Raw genomic sequence first — 14218 nt, 5'->3', positions numbered from 1 at the left:
ATTTAGCCTTGAGCTGCTAACCTCAAGCAGAGATGAGCAGCGAGCTACAGACGTTTGGCTCCAAACCCCCAGATTTCATTCAAACTTGGAGTCTTTAGCCGGCCCTGACTCAAGTAACAATTGAGGCAATTGGACATTGGGTATTAGGTTTTATTCAACTTTCTTCACGTATGCAGTATGGCTCCCAAAGACTGTAAAAAAGTCTTTGATGTGTGAAAGTGGTGGAGTTCCCTAAGGCAAAGTGTGGTCATCCTGAGATTTTACATTTTATTAATGACTTGTTTTTGTTTCTGATATAAGACATTTTCTCCTTCCTTTCCAGACGGGTTCAGGGAAGACCTACACCATGGGGACAGGCTTCGACGTAAACATTGTAGACGAGGAGCTGGGTATCATCCCCCGTGCTGTCCACCACCTCTTTAAGGGCATCGAGGAGCGCCGAGAGGCCGCCCAGGAGCAGGGACGCCCCGTACCTGAGTTTAAGATCAACGCTCAGTTCCTCGAGGTAAATACCCACCTTTAAGCTAAAAAATACAAAGTAAATAAAACAAACAAAATATAATCTTTCTCTGACTTGCACTATGATGGGCTGTACAGAGATGTCATGGGTCAGGCTTATATTGTTGACACTGCTGGTTTAACAAGCTTTGACACCAGCGCTCCATCATTTAAAAACATCCACACTGACAATTGAACTGCAGCAGCTGTCGTCGGGGGGTTAGGAGGTGTCGGGGGGGATGGTGGTGTCTCAGTCTGGACAGGAAGAGTTAACAGGAACGATGTGAGGAGACAGTTGTGCCAGTCCGTCAGACTGTGACAGTGTTCAGATTCCTCGAGAAGACCCTGAACTGGAGAGTGGATGAGCTGTGGCCAAGAAATGTGGGAAATCAAACACAATCAGACAGTGATAGTTTCAGGCATAATGTCTAAATTTGACATTTTTTACATGGTGGCAGTTCTTATTTCCTCATATTCACTTGTGTTGTCTTCACTTGATTCGCTTTTCTGAATCAAGTGATTCTTATAAAAAGTGTTGTGGCATAGCTGTACCAGCCTGTCTGTTTTCTGCGTCCGTGTCTGGCGGCGTTGTACCTCCCAGCAGCTGTTTGAACACACTGTTGTAACTGATTTCACCATTTCACTGATTTATTAAAGAATATAACATATTGATGTTAAACATGTCATTTACAAATACACTAAACAGTATCTCATAAGAGATGTCTCTTTGTCGTCCATGAAGAAAGTCCCCAGACTCCCATAAAAAACACTCAATTTTCAGACTAGTTGCGTTTGGAGAAACTTTATAAACTTTGTGAAATGCTGTTTACAAATTCTTAACTATTTGGGTCAACTTGTTAATTCAGCAAATGTTATACATAATGATATTTCTTTCTTTATGTCAAAAATCAAATTGCTTCAGTGATGTCTCTTAATTTTGGTTCTTGTATTGTTCCTAAATACAATTCAAGAAGTTCACTATTACGGTCTGAAATGTTATGAATTTGAATCTTTTAAATATTCTGTGAATTTTAATGATTTAATCCATGATTTGAAGTGATGTATCTGACCAGTTTAACTGTGTGTCTGTGTGTGTTTTGGCTCTCTGTAGCTTTATAATGAGGAAGTTCTGGACCTGTTCGACTCCACAAGAGACATGAAGCAGAAATCTCACATCAAGATCCACGAAGATGCCAGCGGGGGAATCTACACAGTAGGAGTGACCACACGGACTGTGTCCTCCGAGGCCGAGGTAAAAGTGTGTGTGTGTGTGTGTGTGTGTGTGTGTGTGTGTGTGTGTGTGTGTGTGTGCGTGCGTGCGTGCGTGCGTGCGTGCGTGCGTGCGTGCGTGCGTGCGTGCGTGCGTGCGTGCGTGCGTGCGTGCGTGCGTTTATAACAAACGTGTTGATATACCTGACTTCTTTAATGAGATGGGTCTTTGAACAGGACTTTATCACTGCTCAAATGTACAAACTTTCTGGAAATAAAACGAGGATTAAATAAGTAAACTTTTGAATGTTTATTAATGGATCTACACTCTTGATTATGAATCTCTTTACCACCACGAGGCCTTTACAAAAATACTTTTATTCATTTATTACTCATATATTATTCATTCCTTCACTGATGTTTGCTTTTATAAATGTTAGTGTTTGTTGTTCCGAGCTGTGAGTTTAACATTTAAAGGTCGTTCTCTTCCTGTTCAGATGATGCAGTGCCTGAAGCTCGGAGCTCTGTCTCGCACCACAGCCAGCACTCAGATGAACGTCCAGAGCTCTCGATCCCACGCCATCTTCACCATCCACCTGTGCCAAGTTCGCGTCTGTGCCTCTGACAATGTTCGTACATTCTGAGTATCTTTTAAAATGACTATTAAAGGGATAGCACAGTGCTGTGTAACTAACTAGTGTTTGTGCGTGTCATTGTCATTCAGCAAGAAACTGACACTGATAACAGAGTCTCCAACGGAAACTCCGAGATGGACGAGTACGAGACACTGACTGCCAAGTTTCACTTTGTGGACCTGGCCGGTTCTGAGAGGCTGAAGAGAACCGGAGCTACAGGCGATCGAGCCAAAGAGGGCATCTCCATCAACTGTGGACTGGTGAGCTTCTTCCTCCTCCTCTCTGTCACTCCAGCAGGATTTGTGAAGTCACTCAGGGATGCAGAGAAGCCACTGATATTTAAGAGTTGGCCGCCATCTAGTGGCAAAATTTCATAAATGCACATCCTGCACTACAAGAAATAATGAACAGGTGAAGGATAAACATGTAAACATTTTATTTTTAAAGCTACATAAGTGGCATGATTTACTGAATAAAAGCCTTTTTAACATAATTTTGCTATTGGAGCTCTGTCACTTCCACTTATTTTAGATGTGTTGATGGCAGCAGTGGGAGACTAGCTTAAACTTCAGCTGCAGTGTTATTGTTTCTTTTTCTTGAAGAAAGGGCACATGATGAGGTAGTTTTTTTGTCAGTATCACTGTCTAGCAGGTTTCCAGATGCAGAAAGTAGAACAATTGCTACATTTTATGGGTAAACAGTGACAACAAGAACTGTACGAAGAGACAATTGAACATCTGATACATGGTACAGCTTCTCCCCTGTATGCCCAACTAAGGTGAAAAATATAATTACTTCCTCCAGACTCATCAGAATCATTAGCCCTTTTAAAACAGTGATTCTGCAATACTGCCACAATAAAGGGTTGTCATTATGCCGGTTCTGCTTTTCTTTAAAAAAAAAAGGTGAAGTGTTACGGAAGCCAGAGAGGCGTGCAGTGTAACACTTCATCTCCAGCTCGTCTGATGTGTGACAAATATTCTAGATCTATTCTATATATATTAACAATAACAATGCCATAATTTGACGATAACAAACATTTACGGTCCCTGTTATATGGTGGTTGATCTCTTCCTCTACTCGGAGGGTAAGGAGCTCACAGGCCTTACATTGTCTCCCCAATTCGCAAACATTTTCATTTGCTGTTTATCTTATTTGAGTTAAAACCCCCGGTGGTTCATCAAAACATCACAACCCTGTCACATCCTGCTGGCTCACTCTTCCTATATAGATGGTAATCTGCACCATTACTACCTCTTGTGCCGGCTTAAATGGGGAACAACAATGCCCCCCAATTCCGTGTTCATACCTTTTATACAGAAATTTGAGGTGAAGTAATGGCGCAATATTCTGGTCTTAAACAGGCTGTGTAAAATGGGCTATTGGGCTCTTATTCGGTTAACGCATGAATAGAAAAGTCGAGGAATAAAATGCAACAGCTAGGAACCATGTGTATGTGATGAGCAGCATGTTCATATATTGTGTTTTTTTCTGATCCATATTATTCCAGTTTCATACTTGACATAGTAAACTGCTGAATAACCTTGAAATATTTTCTCCTCTAAATCTCTTCCTGTTGCTGCAGCTCGCTCTGGGGAATGTAATCAGTGCTTTGGGTGACAGAGGCAAGCGGGCCTCACATGTGCCTTACAGAGACTCCAAACTCACTCGACTTCTACAGGACTCATTAGGAGGAAACAGGTTTGTGGACTGAACTGATTTCAACTTTTTTACTCATGTGCCACTTGTGCAAAGAGAGATTTTGGATTCAGCAAACCAAACTTATTTCTTTGATCAAACTTAATAGAGTAAATACAACCCTGCAACTTTTTGTCATGATATATTAATGCGAAAATGAGTTGCAGAATAAATCAAAATCAGAAAAATAGAGTCTGCACACTAAATAATGCTCCTATGAACATTTATTACCTCTTCCTCAAAAAGGCCCTTCTTGCTGATCTGAAGACCTAAACTATTATCACAACATAATATTAAAAATATCCGGCTTTCTTCTTGTCTCAGCCAAACTGTAATGATCGCCTGCATCAGCCCATCTGACCGCGACTTCATGGAGACGCTGAACACATTAAAGTACGCCAACCGAGCCCGCAACATCAAGAACAAGGTGATGGTGAACCAGGACAAGGCCAGCCAGCAAATCAGCGCACTGAGGACAGAGATCGCTCGACTGCAGATGGAGCTGATGGAGTACAAGACGGTAGGGAGAGAGGACATCATAGGGCAGAGTGTGCATTGGAAAACTGAAATAAAAAAGATAACCTTGAATATCTCATGTCAGGGAGGTGTCAAGGACATGTTTTAATTGTCCTATGTACTGCCTCTTCCTCCCCTTTGCAGGGTAAACGCATGACGGGTGAGGACGGTGTGGAGAGCTTCAGCGACATGTTCCACGAGAACTCAATGCTGCAGACGGAGAACAGCAACCTGAGGGTGAGAGTGAAGGCCATGCAAGAGACCATCGATGCTCAGAGGGCACGACTTACCCAGCTAATCAGTGACCAGGCCAATCAGGCCCTCTCCAAAGCAGGTAGGCTCAGACCTGCTGACTTAAAGTCTTTTAAGTATTGGCAAATATGGGGTTTTTGTTTTTATTTTTTCATCGTTAAGTCTCATCTTTTGTATGAATTGCTTGATTCTCCTCATTGCAACATCCCCTTGAAGACATGATCGGGTCATGTTTAGTTTGATTAGAAAATCCATTTTCTCCTCCTCTTTCTCCACTTAAATTGTCTTGATTTTTTTCCAGGTGAAGGTGGAACTGAAGAAATTGGAAACATGATTCAGGGTTACATCAAAGAGATTGAGGACCTCAGGTAAACAAATTCTGACTGTCGATTTTAGAAATGCTAACTCTGCCCCAATTACACTCTACAAACTTTCCATTGCACCTGCATCTGAGATAGTTGGATGTGTGAAAATGATCATATTCTGCTAACACAAACTAATACAAAGCCTGCTGATGGATATCAATCCAACCTATGACTATTGGATATTACTGCAAACTATTTTACTGATTACCAAATAAGTTGAGATGAGACAGGAGAAGCATAACACAACTTCAAAAATGTTTGGCCTTTCAGCACAAGATGCATCATACTCCAGTCTCTGGGTAAAAGTATTTTAGACAGAAATATTTATCTGGGAGAGATGAAAAAGCGCAAAATTGAAAGGAGAAATTAAAAATCATGCTATATTTTCAAGTTCTTTGCCCTGGCTCATATGTGTGTTCCTCCTGTTTCTATTCACCCTCAGAGCCAAACTCCTGGAGAGTGAGTCTGTTAACGAGCATTTGAGGAAGAATCTGTCCCGTGCCTCCAATCGTCAGTCACTCTACGGAGGACCCGGCTCTTTCTCCTCCACGTCGCTGGCCCCTGAGAAGGAGACTTCTGACATCATTGAACTCGCCAAGAAGGACCTGGAGAAACTGAAGAAACGAGAGAAAAAGAAAAAGAAAAGGTAATAAGGCTGTTGTAGACGTACTGTGTCAAATTTGATCTATGATTTGGCTGTTTCTGATTGGATGTGTTGTCGCTGGTGTGCATATCAAAGGCATATACTGAACTCTTTGCCAAGTCAGTTTGGCTTGTTAGAAAAAGAAATATGGCATCATTTCAACAGGAACATACATTTTTAAAAAGCTTTAGTCATGAAAACTTTAAAAACAATAAATAGCATTAACATTTAATGTTTGTAATGTAGGTTGATGTTGTGACAGTATTTGAGTGCTGATGAACGTAAGAATTTGACTGAAAGGAGAAGGGCTGGGCGATATGGCCTAAAAATTGAATCTCTGATTTTTTCACACAAAACTCGATTTACGATTTTAATCGGTTTTTTTTTCCTTCTTAAAAACAAACTACAAATGACAAATAAATTATTTAAAGTATTGCTTTTATTTTAATGCTTTTATTGTAAACAAAATGGCCTTGCCAGTGTAAACAGTGCACCTTCAAAATCATATACAGGACACACACACACACATGGCATGTGTAGCATTATGATGAATCATGCATGAACATTTTGTGGGATTAATGTATTAATTTGATTAAAATGCATTAATTGCATTATACACTAAGGGGGGCGTTTATTTGGATTTTCCCAGTGGGGAACTCGTTATTCCGACATCACTTGAATGCAGCATTAGCCATTGAGACTCTTACCTATAGCGTTGTGCAGCCTGTGTCCAAAGCACTGGAGGTTTGACCACCCATTGTCTTTCAGAGCTTTGATCATGTTGGTGCTGCTGTCTGTTGTCATACAGATGTGTCAGTCTTCAGCAAGGTTCCAGGAGCTCAGAGCATCTTTTAGCCCCTGGGCAATTAGGTCACTCTGTGGTCTTCGGGGAAGTAAGCTGTTTGGAGACAGACACTTCGCAGAGCCCAGTCGTCGTTGATAAAATGCAACGTCAAACTCATGTAGGGCTGCATGGTTTGGCTGGAGCATAGGTCTGTTGTTGTGAAGTAAAACAACACCCCCTTCAGCTCTCTAGTGATCTTTTCACGTGTACATTTGTACAGGTGAGGCAAGGCAACTTTGGCAAAATACTTGCGGCTTGGTAGTACATACCTGGGGTCGAAAGTTTTACGCATGGGAATAAACCCCAGCTTTTCCACTGTATATATCTGCACCATATCTTTAGCGATATGCAACGTGACTGCATCTGTAGTAGATGTCCACCGGGCCCCTTTCTTGTCATATGGGATACAATGAGAAAGTGATTCCGCTAATGTTTGCTGCTTTTTAGCGGGTGTTTGTGGGCTGCCGTGGTCTTGTACACCTCGTAGTGAACAACATTTGTCCCACTCTGATGCATTGGTCTGTTTGAGACACTGAAATAAATTGGTCATGCTTGCAACAGCCTTTAAACAAACTTTCGGGGGACTGTGGTTTGTTCGAGGTCTGAAGCCGCAAAACTGAACCAGTTCCATCTACTTACTGCTGAGACTGTGTCTTTTTTGGGAACAAACTCTTTGCTTGCTGCATTGTTGTTGTGTTTGTCTCTCTGTGGCAAGTGAATGCGGGGGGGAGGGCGGAGCCCACTATGAAGTACGGGAGTCCATGGGGAGCGGAGGAAGTTAAAGAGAAAACTGATTTTCACAAACTTGAAACCACAAACTCGAATTAATCGATAAAATCGATTTATCGCCCAGCCCTAGAAAGGAGTAATTCCTGATGAGAAATCTACAGCTGCTCTGATCAGAGTCTCCAGGTTGAAAATGATCCGAGTCGTGCTGTGGGACACTTAAAGGGGGGATTAAAAGGTGGTACTTTCAGTGCAGAGCTTCCTCTGACCATTCTTTCCTCCATTCTTCCTTCCTTCGTTCATCTCTTGCTTCCTTCTCTCGTTTGACCCTTCACCCCTCCCTGAAGACTCCAGCTGCTGTTGGAGGAGAGAGAGAGGGAGGAAAGGGAGGAGGTGGTGGAAGAGGTTGAGGACGCCAGGTTTGTCAGAGCTTCCACCCTCCTGTTGCCATTCACCTTCCTTTGCTTCCCCTAATTCAGCATTTTGTTTTACTTTTATTTATTTTGGGAAGGTATTTCCCCACCTGGAGTGAGACTCATATCATAGAAGCACTTCCCCTCCCTAAAACTATTTTTTAACATATAATAAGCCCTTATCACTAGATCTCCTGTGTGAACCCCGTAGCTCGTTCATTGACCCATCACGCTACATCCTCGCTTTCCTTTGCATCTTTTAATGTTTTTACTGACGTTGTAATAAAGACAACCTAGAACTAGAAAGAGTCTATTATGAGAGACTTTCAACACAAGGTCAACACTATTGTTTCGCTTTTATTAAAAAATGTGTGCAGCAGATTATAGCTGCAGCTACTGGTTGTTTTCATTATCTATTAAACTGCTGACTATATTTCAAAACAAATAATTGATTAACTTTAATAAGTAGGGCTACACCTGTATAGTAGGGGATCACTACAGCTGTCTATAGATGGCAGGAGGACCAAGGATGATGAAGCATGATTCAACTCAGACCTACACTATACATAGGTTGTAGTTGGGATCAGGATTTTCCAGTGTCACAGGGTCTCTGGTGGTCTAGGGTGTTACCTTTGTACGTGTGTTAATATGACACCTCACTGCTTCTCCTAGCTACTCCTAAAACAGTGGTCAGAATAAGTTGCCCCTGCTCCAAATGAGAAATGTCTTCAAACTGCAGAAACACCAATAAAGGGATTTATTCTACAAGAATGATAAAAAAAAATAATGAAATAATAAAAGCAGAATATATTACTTTGACAGTAGAAGTAGGTACAAGCTATGCTCAGTAAAACACATTCAATTTAAAAGGAAAATAAAATGAATACAAAATTTGTCGCAAACTGAGGTCTTAAATTGAAATCTGAAACTCAAAAACTTATTTTACTTTTATAAAATAAAAAAATCCTTGAAGCGTATGTGATATTTTTGCTTGATAAATGACTTAAACGACTTAATAGTTCGCATTAATGAACTTGCATTTATATACCACTTTTCTAGTCTATTGACTGCTCAAGCGCTTTATAACACTTGTTACAATCACACATTGGACTTCCATGCAGGGCGCGGCCCTGCTCATCAGAAGCGATACAGTGCTTCCTATCCAAGATGCATCACGATATTTCTGTGTTCAAGAATGGAAGGAACAGCCTTTGGGAATAATTTAGGGATCAGTATCTTCCCCAACGATACGTCGATGTGCAGCTGAGGGATCCGGGAATGAATTAGTGGACGACCTGCTCTACCTCCTGAGCCACAGTGGCCCGATCAGATTTCTTGATGATGATCAGCTAATCTTTTTATTGACTAATCGTTGCAGCTCAAATTCAGATAACTGGTGTTGAAGGTTGAAACTTCCTAAAACATGTTGAAAGTGGCTTGAGTTGAGCGCACTGGCAGAATATGTATCCTCTTTTGTGACGGACGGGATATTCAAACATTGGACAAAAAATGTCTTTCTTTTCCGTTTTAGTACGGATGATTTTGTGCCAAACACCGCCTAAACACTGCTAACCCTCTGTGTTCGGATAAAATATATTTATCCAACAGATCTGCTTCATGGACTTGTTCCACAAACAGTTTTTTCTTTTTGCTGCATATTTCTTCCATGTTTTTTTGCTTTTTCTGGTTTTGTTCGGACTCTGATTAGATGCCTCCCTCCTTTGTTAAAACAATACATTGTCTTTTTCACAAACAAGCTTGTGAAAATGGATAAGCGTTTTCTCTGTGTTCAGGTTTATAGTCCATCATGTCATGATTTAATGATCAAGGCTCTCTAGTTATGTTTTATGGATGATGTAAACAATGTTTTCTCTCATAAAAAATAAAGTGCCTACAAATGTAACAGAAAATGAACACCTTAACAGTTATCAGCTTTATTGCAACTATGTTCAAGTCCATCAAATAGCTTGTTTGCCAAAAAGACAGTGTGATGCCTTAATGAGAACTGTGCATTATGTAATTTACAATGCTAAGAAGAGGAAACAATGTCTTTATTACCCATGAATGTTTTGATTACATGTGTGTTACAGTACCTGTGGAGGTGTACCATGTGCACCATGTGTTCTGCTCAGTAAACATTCATGGCACAGTCTAGATGTTTGATGTTTAACCATGTCTCAATGTTTCAGTGCCAACAAGGAGGAAGTTCCTGACAATGAGCAAGAAAAGGGCACAGAGAAGGAAATGGCAGAACGAGTCAACGAGGAGACAGAAATGGTACGACTGAAAGCCTCTTGTTTCATCTTTATTTTTGAGTTGGTGGAGTGTCTCCTGATATTGAATTATTCGTATGTAATCTTTTAGGAGGTCCAGGAAGGCAGCGAACACGAGGAAGGGGAGGAGGAAGAGGAGGAGGAGGAAGAAGAGATGGATGTGGAGGAGAGCTCAGATGATTCTGACTCGGAGTCGGATGAAAAAGGTACGAGGGATGACACCTGGTCTCTCTGTCACTGGTTCACATTAAAGGGTCTGCTGATTGTCCACCAGGGGGAGCTGTGCAATCAGTGGCCTTACACAAAACCAACCAGCACCACAGAGGTCTGTGTTTGGGGCTGTTGTGGTGGACAAACTAAGATCATTTACTTAAGCAAAAGTACTAACACCACACTGTAGAAATTCTCTGGTACAAGTAAAAGTCATGAATTGAAAGTCTTACTTAAAGTATGTAAGTATAGAAAATATACTTAAAAGTATTAAAGGTACACTACTCATTGCAGAAAAATGTCCCCTGTGACTGTTATACTGTTATATATTATATCTTTAGGTTATTATGACTCACACATTAGTGAAAAAGCAGGCTTTTACTGTTGTATGTGGTTGAGGTGGAGTGAATTTTTAAACTTTTTTTATGTAATAAATAGAAACTAATGGAATTGCCTATCATTTTTCTGCCAAAATCAAATACATTTTATTTATATGCCCAAAATCACAATCACATTGCCTCAGTGGGCTTTTCAATCTGTACTTTCAGCGTAACATAGTAATTGTGGCTGTTACCATCTCTTTGAACATGAATACTATAATATATTCTATAAAAAACTATAAAATCAAGACATAAAACAGATGTAATGTCCTTCAAGTACATCCACAGTGGTCTTCCTCTGGCTACGATTCTACTCTGAAAGTTGGCACAACTCAGAAACACTTCAGGGAAGGAAAGCAACAACATGCCAGCGTAATGGGAAAGAGTTAAATGAATTTGTTCCGAACTCAACAATTAAAAGTACTGAGGCAAGCAACAAAGGGGTCCAAATAATCCAAATTGTGTTGAGTCAACGCTGTTACTTTAAGGATGTAAACACTTTTGTTAACTGCTATCTTGCAAACTTTAAAAAACAAACGGAAGTAAAGTAATTAATGGGACAAAAGAAATATTTTCTTCAAATAATATAAAATAGTTACAAGGGACATGTACTGGAGAAGCATCTTTTAACACCAGAGCAAAACAAACTGTTGATTTATGATCATCTGTGTCCAACAGAGAACTTCCAGGCTGATCTGGCCAACATCACCTGTGAGATCGCCATCAAACAGAAGCTGATCGACGAGCTGGAGAACAGCCAGAGGCGTTTGCACACGCTTAAACAGCAGTACGAGCAGAAGCTGATGATGCTGCAGTGCAAGATCAGGGACACCCAGCTGGAGCGGGACCGCGTCCTCCATAACATGAGTAAGACAAGGAGGCCAAGTACACCGTACATCACTTATCCAGTCATGGTCAGGAAGTTTGGATGAAACTGTGGGTTTAGGTGCTTTTGATCAGTTTATTTCAGTCTTAAGTTCTTGCTTGTCCTACTTATATTTGGAAGAATTTATATCTTACCCCACATGTTTGATCTCAGTGTTTGTTCTTTAGTAAGAAAGAATAAACACTGCAGACTTAAATTACTTTAGAGAATCCTTTTAAGTCTGTAAAGACTCCAGACAATGACAGATTTATGTTTATCAGCACTAGTGGATCAAAGCTTTGTCTGATGCTGATTTTAAAAGTTTTCATCTTGTCCAATTTAAAAAAAGCATCCAAAAGAGATTTTTTGACAACTGCAGATGAAGGTTTCTAACTGTATAACCCATTTGAGATCTGCTGCGCAATGTGAGTGTTACATATGAACCTCTTCCAATTAAAAGTGATTGACGACATTTTTACAGCATTATTGCATTCTGTCTTTTAATGGATGGATTGATGATCAGTTTTCCATGATGTTTCTGTTTCATATTTTCAGATTCAGTAGAAAGTGGCACTGAGGACAAGGCTCGCAAGATAAAAGCTGAATATGAGAAGAAGCTGAGCGTCATGAACAAGGAGCTTCAGAAGCTCCATTCGGCTCAGAAGGAGCATGCCCGCCTGCTGAAGAACCAATCGCAGTACGAGAAACAGCTGAAGAAGCTTCAGCTGGATGTGGCGGAAATGAAGAAGACAAAGGTGCGATTGGTTACAGTACATGTCTGTGATCATACTGTTCAGTAATGCTGCAAGTGGAAATGTGAGGTCTCAAGTCTAGAGTTAAGTTTGTTTAGAAGGACCTGTTTCCATTGTGATTAACATAAAATTTACCAAAACAGTTGATATAGCACTTAAAAATGAAGGTAGGGCATCATCAGAAACATCTAGTCCAGTTGGATCTGCAGGCTTCTCTGCCATCTGTTCTCTATATTTCATTATTTTCCATCCCCACTACCTGCCACTAATGTCTTGTGGTCTACACACAACAAAACATAACACATGGAAAAAGTCTGATTAAGAATATGTTTGACAAGTAAAAGTCAAGTAAAAAACTAAACATTGAATTCCATTGCAGTTTTTTAGCTCAGTTAATTATTAACTCTATATTTCTATTAGAACATCTTTTCCTTATTTAGTTTTAAGAACAGAAATGACTCAAAATTAGGTAAAATGATTAGTTGAGTAGGACAGATTCATTGACAATAGTCAACATGCAGCATTTTATAGGATGAAGAAAAAGTATATAAAAGTAAAAGTAAATAAAAAGTATATAAAAGTATGATTAAAGAAATGCTCATCGAATCAAAAAGCTTTTAAAAATCTTCTGAGAACTTTGACAACCTCCTATTGATGGATTTTTGCTATATTTGTGTGGATAATACGGATATTTTTTTATTTGTTTGTTCCAGGTCCGTCTCATGAAGCAGATGAAGGAGCAGCAGGAGAAGAACAGGATGAATGAGTCTCGCAGAAACAGAGAAATTGCTTCCTTAAAGAAAGACCAGCGCAAGCAAGAGGTTAGTGTTAATCTACATCATGTTTTCCTTTCAGTTGGCTGAGATAATGTATTTCTGATATCATAATTTACCTGTTGTTTGTACTGTAATTGTGTTATAGCACCAGCTAAAGTTACTGGAGGCTCAGAAAAGGCAGCAGGAGCTCATTCTGCGGAGAAAGACTGAGGAGGTGAGCAGCAGCTGGAAATTATGTTTTGACAGTATGGATGAATCATGTATGCAGAAATACATGTGATACATTATGGATGCAGAAGTGCACGTGGAATGCTTTCAGTTCACATTTCTGTTTGCAATGTCTGTCAGGTGACAGCTCTCAGGAGGCAAGCCAGGCCCACCTCGGGTAAGGTTGTCAGAAAGGTCAATCTCCCAGAACCAGTCCAGGACTCCACCCACAGACCTCCATCTGGCCGCATGTACTCCTCCGGCATCTCTGCTCCCAACGGCACTCGGTGAGTCTTTGTGTGCAGGTGTGTTCATTGCACATTTCTGTTTCCAGGGAGCAAAATAAAGAGAACAGAAAATCCTCCAAATCCCTAAAATGTAACACAAATCTCTCCATGCAGATGGCTTTTTTGCAATACTTAGGTTGGATTTTAAAACATAATTTTGCACCAGGAAGCAATGCAGACTTCTGATTACCAGCTCTGGAACAGCTTATCTGATATTATTCCTGAATGTGCTTAAAAGATCAGTCAATCACATTACTGACTGATGCTGTGTGTGCAGGTCTTCATACAGGCGTACAGTCGGTATATACTCCACCAGAATAGCACGGAATAAATGGCAGTCTCTGGAGCGAAGGATCACTGACGTCATCATGCAGAGGATGACCATCTCCAACATGGAGGCCGACATGAACCGCCTCCTCAAGGTAAAGCTACAGCAGCACGTTGTTATGCCAAAGTTACTGTAAGATGTCTTGATCTATTGATTGCAAAGCTAAAGAAGGATAATGACCAGAATGTTATCAAGTTTAAAATCTAAGATCTGAAGGAAATACGATTTTTTTTTTGTATTGGGCTTTAATCCTGCGTGTACCTCTAAAATAGACTTGAGGCATAAATACATTCAGCTTCAGTTTGTGATTTTGCTCATGAGTCACAGCTGAGACGTGAGCC

The 14218-nt window shown here is 40.4% G+C and overlaps 1 protein-coding gene across 5 annotated transcripts in view; it reads left to right on the top strand.

Moving 5' to 3' along the window:
* kif21a (kinesin family member 21A) overlaps nt 1–14218 on the top strand; it is a 56860-nt gene that overhangs the window by 27255 nt on the left and 15387 nt on the right. For 4 of the 5 annotated variants that reach the window (XM_084365281.1, XM_084365280.1, XM_084365279.1 and 1 more), the window contains exons 3-20: nt 323–505; nt 1610–1750; nt 2205–2336; nt 2432–2602; nt 3928–4043; nt 4365–4560; nt 4701–4890; nt 5110–5176; nt 5616–5819; nt 7734–7805; nt 9989–10076; nt 10164–10278; nt 11341–11529; nt 12083–12282; nt 12993–13100; nt 13201–13269; nt 13404–13549; nt 13827–13971. In XM_084365281.1, the coding sequence (XP_084221407.1) occupies nt 323–505; nt 1610–1750; nt 2205–2336; nt 2432–2602; nt 3928–4043; nt 4365–4560; nt 4701–4890; nt 5110–5176; nt 5616–5819; nt 7734–7805; nt 9989–10076; nt 10164–10278; nt 11341–11529; nt 12083–12282; nt 12993–13100; nt 13201–13269; nt 13404–13549; nt 13827–13971 (2532 nt within the window). The remainder of the gene's footprint in view (nt 1–322; nt 506–1609; nt 1751–2204; nt 2337–2431; nt 2603–3927; nt 4044–4364; nt 4561–4700; nt 4891–5109; nt 5177–5615; nt 5820–7733; nt 7806–9988; nt 10077–10163; nt 10279–11340; nt 11530–12082; nt 12283–12992; nt 13101–13200; nt 13270–13403; nt 13550–13826; nt 13972–14218) is intronic. The other variant, XM_084365282.1, reaches the window with a different exon arrangement.

This window comes from Pagrus pagrus (assembly GCF_965226575.1).
Source record: "Pagrus pagrus genome assembly, chromosome: 10".
NCBI lineage: Eukaryota > Metazoa > Chordata > Actinopteri > Spariformes > Sparidae > Pagrus > Pagrus pagrus.
Note: the sequence above shows the minus strand (reverse complement) of the source record. Positions and strands in the feature narration are given on the sequence as shown.